Source organism: Phodopus roborovskii, unplaced genomic scaffold (genome assembly GCF_943737965.1).
Source record: "Phodopus roborovskii unplaced genomic scaffold, PHOROB, whole genome shotgun sequence".
Classification (NCBI taxonomy): domain Eukaryota; kingdom Metazoa; phylum Chordata; class Mammalia; order Rodentia; family Cricetidae; genus Phodopus; species Phodopus roborovskii.
Window position 1 is genome coordinate 22,232,807 of NW_026126447.1, and position 6,475 is coordinate 22,239,281.

Genomic DNA, 6,475 nt, shown 5'->3' on the forward strand with positions numbered 1-6,475 from the left:
CTCTGCCAAATCACTGTTAAGTTATAGAAGCCCAAGGGGCCATGGAAAATCACTTTCTACTTAAAGTAAGCTATGAAGCTAAGGCCTAAATATTGTCTTTTCAAGATAAATACATACACATCAAAGGAATTAATCTGAATTTATATGCATTTGTGTATATGTACGTGTGCAAACATGTTTGTGTGCATGGGTACAAAATTGTGTTCTTAAAATGGAGGATTGATAGACTTTCAGACAGAGACACAAGCTAGAGAAATCTGCAGTCATTAGATCATCCCTATTAATATGCTTAATGGATTGCTACATTTCTTTCACCTTCCTAAACATTTAAAATTTACAGGTTAGTTATGTCACTTATGTGGATCCACAGGAATGACAGAAAGTCAGGTACACAGACTTCCTGGATAAGGATTACATAACAGAGGCATCAGAAAGCTGTAGAGACAGAGCAGTTGAAAAACAAAGAAGTGTGAGCACAGACAATCCAACACCTGGGTCAATAGACACAGAGATGAGGGGGCTGTTTCCAATGTCTGTCAACAGTGTGTACCCAGAAAATAGTAGAAAGTGAACTTTTCAACAGCAGCCAATAAAATATTCCAGATATATACAGTTTGGAGGCAAATGGATGGTGACTCCAATATTCTCCTTCACAGAAGGTCTTTTTATACAATATAAAACAATGTAGTATTGTTTCCATTAATTAAATTAATTTATATATTATTTAAAGACTTTGAAGTTCTCAAACACACAGAAATAACTGTGCAGATCCCTAGCTGCTACAGATGTTGAGAAGCTAGAACTGCTTCTGTTATTATTTGATGCAAACATTGTTTATAGGGACTGAAACACTCTACTGTGTCCTGTGCATGAGGATAAACATCACATGCTGATGAAAGTGATTATAAATTTGTTATTATTTTAATAGTACTTGTGGCACAGCAGTTGAGGTTCTAAGCCTTTGAAATACAAAGTCCAGACACTTTACAGGTATGTTGTGGTTTGGATATAAAACACCTTTCAAGGTGTGCTGTATTGGAGGTTGGTATTCATGGGGCAGTGTTCTTAAGGAACAAAAGTCTTCATCTCATCCTCAAGGAACAAACTGTACCAATGCAAATCCATGGATGATTTCAGACGAGTGAATCACTAGATAGTGAGGCTTTGCTGGAGGAAGGTTAGGGGGCTCCATGCTAAGAACATACTTTGTCCCTGTCTGCTTTTTGGCCACCATGAAGTGAGTGACATTGCGAATCGCATGGTCTTCATACTATGCAATGGATCCCGAAATCCATGGAGTTAACATTCTAAAGTTGTGAAACAAAGTGAATGAAAATTGAACTTTGAGATCTTTAAATAGCATATTAACTCGTCTGTGTATGTGACTACACATGTGTATGTGTTTGAGTATGTGGGCCTTATGTCTGTGTTTCTCTCAGAGTGGTTATATCTTCTGAATGTGAGAGTTTTTGTGTGTTCATCTAAGAATGTATGTGTGTGAATGTGTATGTAAGGATATATGTGTGTGTGTCTATGTTTGGGAGTGTTATGTGTATATGTGGAATGTGTTTTGTGCATATTTGTGTTTATGAATGTGTGTGGGTATGTGGGAATTTGGGCATGTGTGTGAGTGTATGAGTGTGTGTGAATGTTTACGTTTGAATGATGGTGTGTGTATGTATTTGTATGGGTCGGAATGTGTTCATTGTTATGTGCCTGTGTGTTTAGGTGTATCTGTGTGTGGGGGGGTATTGAAAATTTGTCTTATGTGTGACTGTGTGAGTGTGAGTCAATGTGTAGGGGAGTGACTTTATGTCTGTATGAGTGTCAGTGTGTGTGTATTTGTGAGTGTGAGCATATGTGAAAGATATATGTGTGAGTGTGGATATCTCTGTGTGAGAGTGTGTGTGATGGTATGTGTGTATCTGTGTGACTGCTTCTATGTTTGTGAGCATATATATATGACAGTGTATGTCTGTGTGTATCCATGTTGATGAATAAGTGTGTACCTGTGTGAGTTTGTATGTGTATCATTATGTGTTAGTGCTGTGTGTGCATGCATGCATTGAGTGTGTGTGTATAGGCACAAGCTTGCTAAGTGTGTACATAGCGGTTGGACATATTCCAAGAGTTGGTTTCTCTATTTCAAGCATGGGTTCCAGAAATCAAATTCAGCTCACCAAGCTTGAGCAGCAAACCTTTATTAATCAAGTTCTTGTGATGGCATGACAATCTTTGGATAACTAAAGAAGATACATTGAAGACTCAATCAACATTTTGTATGAGCTAACAATAGAGTTAGTGAAGATAAACTGAAGAAAATAACAATAAAACATTTAAGATCTGGAAACATTTAAAGAATGTCATTGACATCAATAATTTTTTTCTCCTTTGGTTTTTCTAGACAGGGTGTCTTTGAGTGGCCCTGCTAGAACTCCCTCAGTAGACAAGGCTAGACTTGTCCTCAGAGATATGCCTGCCTGAGCCTCCCAAGTGCTGAGATTAAAGGAATGCATGAATGACCACCAACATGTGCATCAATATTCTAATTTAGAAACAAGTTGGGTCATAGCTTACTTTATGATTTAAACATATAAATTCATACATATAAAAAATTATGATAAAGTGAATTTCAATAACTTAAGTACAAATTTTACAGAAAATTGTGTATTTACACATAATGTATAAAATTCAACAAAGAAGGATCATATGGGGTGTAAGAGTTAATGACAATTCCATTTGCAAAATGAAAAAAAAATGTAAACCAGCTTTCTGAGGGCAGCAGTGAAAGAGGAAGCAAAGATGAAAACTAAAAACTTTTAGAAAAAATTCCTAGACACAAGGAGAGAATGAGTTAACCAAATTGAAAAGAAAATTAGAAAGTGAGGGGAGGGCATTCAGAAAATGGAAAGGAGTGTTTTCCCTATTTAAGAATGATGCTCATCCCATGGTATTCAGAGAACCTAAGGGCAAGGTTCAGAACCACAGAGCCCAGAGGATCAGCAAGAGCTGCAACATCCACAATGGCCAGACCCTGTGCTTTCCTGATGGCCCTGGTGGTGATGAACTACTGGTCAACCTGCTGTCTGGGATGTGACCTCCCTCAGACTCATGACCTCAAGAACAACAGAACCTGGGCATTGTTGGAAGAAATGAAGAGACCCTCCCTTGTCTCCTGCCTGAAGGACAGAAAGGACTTTGCATTCCCTCTGAAGAATGTAGATGCCCAGCACATCCAGAAGGCCCAAGCCTTCTCATTCCTGCAGCGGCTGACCCAGCAGGTCCTCACCCTCTTCACCTCAAAAGACTCATCCACTGCTTGGGAGAAAACCCTCCTAGAATCTTTCCGTGGTGAGCTCTATGGGCAGCTCCAAAAACTGCCAGCATGTCTGATGAATCAGGGGATTGGAGATTCACAAGAGACTGTGAAGAATTACTTCCACAGGATCACTGTGTACCTGGGAGAGAAGAAATACAGCCCCTGTGCCTGGGAGGTGGTCAGAGCAGAAGTCAGGAGAGCCCTGTTTTCCTTAAATACCTTGCTGTCAAGATTGGCTGAGGAGGAGTAAGCTCTGAGCAAAAATGGAGAGGACTTTCCTGAACTAGGACATTGTACCTCACTGCATAAATTTCCCTTTAAAACTATCATTTATTTTAATGTGAAATCAATCAACCTGTCTACATGTTTCAGGAAAAAAGAGCAGATTTTATCTATATGCAAAGGCATTTGTTTATGCATCCATTTGGCTTTATGTTTTGTGTGTGTATTTATCTTGTTATTTAATTTCAGTTATTTAAGTTAAATATTGCAGTTTTTATTTTCTTTAATGTAGGAAACCATCATATGCAATTAAAATATTTTGAATCCTATTCAATTTTTCTGTATAAAACACTTGTAATTTGTTAATTCTGTATCTTTTCAATTTTTTTGGTCTTTTTATTTTGATACTCTATAAAAAGTGTACAAAGGCACACGGTGTCAAAATTTGCAGAGCACACATGTGTAAACTGCATAGTATTCCATAAAATCCTAATGTGTTCCTCTACTCATCTCCACTATATAGTATTGTCTATACATATACCAAGATGCTGTCTTGTATAAAGTAGAGAATCTGGCTCCTGTCAGATTGTGGCTTAATCTTCGAGGAGACATATTCCCCAGAGTAACCCTTCCTCTGGCCTGCCTGAACTCTGCCACCTTTTCTCTACTTTCATCTTCTTTCAGTTTAAGAGTTTGGGGTTTTAAGTAGGAGTAACAGCATATAGAGTGATATCAAATAGATCACAGAAAACCGATTAGCAGGCCTGTATAACAAGGACAATATACCAGGAATATATCAGGAAATCAACACCATTCATATTAGCCTCTAGAAATATCTCTTGGAATAAATGCCACCAGGGAGGTGAAATCCTCTAAAAATTAACCCTTTGAAACACCACTATGCCCTCTCAACTTCAATGGGTTTTCTCCTCCTCGTGTTCCTACTCTTCCTCTTCCAACTTCTCTTCCTTCTTTTTTGGAGATTCTTGTTGTGCATAGACACAAGGCCATCTCCTGGAGCTTAGGTAGCCCCATTTAGGGACCCCAACCCTAATCTCTCTCTCTCAGCAGCCATCAGTTCCCACAGTTCTTCAGGCAGAGGTAGAACTTCTTTCATTTTCTAAGCTGGGCTATTGTCTGTTGCGGTCTGGTTCACTCAGTCACAGCTACTCTCAGTTCATCTGTGCATCTACCATGCTGTGTCCATGACTGATGCTTTTCTGTAGTCGTCCACTGCCTCTGCCTCTTTCAATTCTTCTGCTCCCTCTCCTGCAGTGATCCCAGCCCTTTATTTTCTGTTCATTGATTGGTTGTGGTCACTATGTTTATTGCCATCAACAGCAAAATTCTTCCATGTTAAAGGGTTATAATCCTGCAGTGATGCTCTCTAAGACATATAGCTGTAATTTGAACTCATGTATTGTGACACTACCAACATAACGCTACATTTATTCTTCAGTATCTTCAAGGTTTCATGTGTATTTTATAAGTGATAATTTTGGAATAATTCAAATTTTCATTTGATTTGTCTGTGAATAATTGTGCTGGGATTTTGATGGGGATTGCGCTGAATTTGTAGATTGCTTTTGGCAAGATTTTCCTTTTTACTGTGTTGACTATCCAAGAACATGGGAGATCTTTCCATTTTCTGATCTCTAATTTCTTTCTTAAAGACTCAAAGTTCGATTATATAGTTCTTTCCCTTGTTTAGTAAGTGTTATCACAGATATTTTTTGTTGTTTGTGGCTATTTCAAAGGGTGATGTTTTCTTATTTCTTTCTTGGTCCCTTTATCTTCTATAAATAGTAGGGCCATCGATATTTTGAGTTTATCTTCTAAACTGCCACTTTGCTGAAGGAGTTTATCAGCTGTAGCCATTCCCTGGTAGAGTTTTTCAGGACATATATGTAAACTATCACATCATCTGCAGATAGTCAAAGTTTAAATTCTTCCTTTCTGATTTGTATCCCTTTGATCTACTTTTGTTTTCTTATTGCTCTAGCTAGTATCTCAAGTACAATATTGAAGAGTGGACAGCCTTGTCTTGTTCCTGATTTTAGAGGAATTGCATACAGTTTTTGTCCATTCAGTTTTAAGTTGGCTGTGGGTTTGCTGTATATTGATTTTATTATGTTTATGTATGTGCCTGTTACCCCTGTTGTCTCCAAGACCATTATCAGGAAAGGGTGTTGGATTTTGTTAAAGGCTTTTTGGGCATCGATTGAGATGTCTGTGTGGTTTTCTATTTTTAGTTTGGTTATATAGTAGATTACATTGATGGGTTTTCATATGGTGAGCCATTCCTTCATCCCTTGAATGAAGCCTGCTTGGTCATGGTGGATGATTTCTCTGATGTGTGCTTTGATTCCTTATGCCACTATTTTATTGAGTATTTTTGCATCAATGGTCATGAGGGATATTGGTCTGTAGTACTCTTTCTTCGTTGTGTCTTTGTGTGGCTTGGGTACCATGGTAATAGTTGCTTCCTAAAAAGAGTTTTGCAATGAAGCTTATGATTCTATTCTATGGAACACCTTGAGGAATATTGGTAATAGCTGTCTGACTTTCTAGTACTATTCTACACTGAAAACATCTGGCCCTGGGCTTTTTTTGGTTGGGAGACATTTGATGATTTCTTAAATTTCATTAGGGTTTATAAGTCTATTTAAATTTCTTGTTTGGTATTGATTTAGGTTTGGATGAGGGTGTGTAGAAGACTGCAGATAGATCCATGTCTGTCGCCATGCACAAAACTCAAGTCCAAATGGATCAAAGACCTCAACATCAATCCAGCCACATTGAACCTCTTAGAAGAGAAAGTAGGAGGTACCCTTGAACAAATAGGTATACGGGACTGCTTCCTGAACATAACTCCAGGGGCACAGACACTGAGAGAACAATTAATAAATGGGACCTCTTCAAACGTAGAAGCTT

The 6,475-nt window shown here is 38.2% G+C and overlaps 1 protein-coding gene across 1 annotated transcript; it reads left to right on the forward strand.

Annotated features, from left to right (window-relative positions):
• The first annotated feature begins 3,023 nt into the window (after positions 1-3,023).
• LOC127224845 (interferon alpha-13-like) lies at positions 3,024-3,569 on the forward strand. Its single transcript, XM_051187996.1, has one exon. The coding sequence runs from the start codon at positions 3,024-3,026 to the stop codon at positions 3,567-3,569; it is 546 nt and encodes a 181-aa protein (XP_051043953.1).
• Positions 3,570-6,475: the final 2,906 nt, after the last annotated feature.

Coding starts and splice junctions, on each gene's coding strand:
- LOC127224845 (XM_051187996.1), top strand. CDS start 3,024: ATGGCCAGACCCTGTGCTTTCCTGATGGCCCTGGTGGTGATGAACTAC.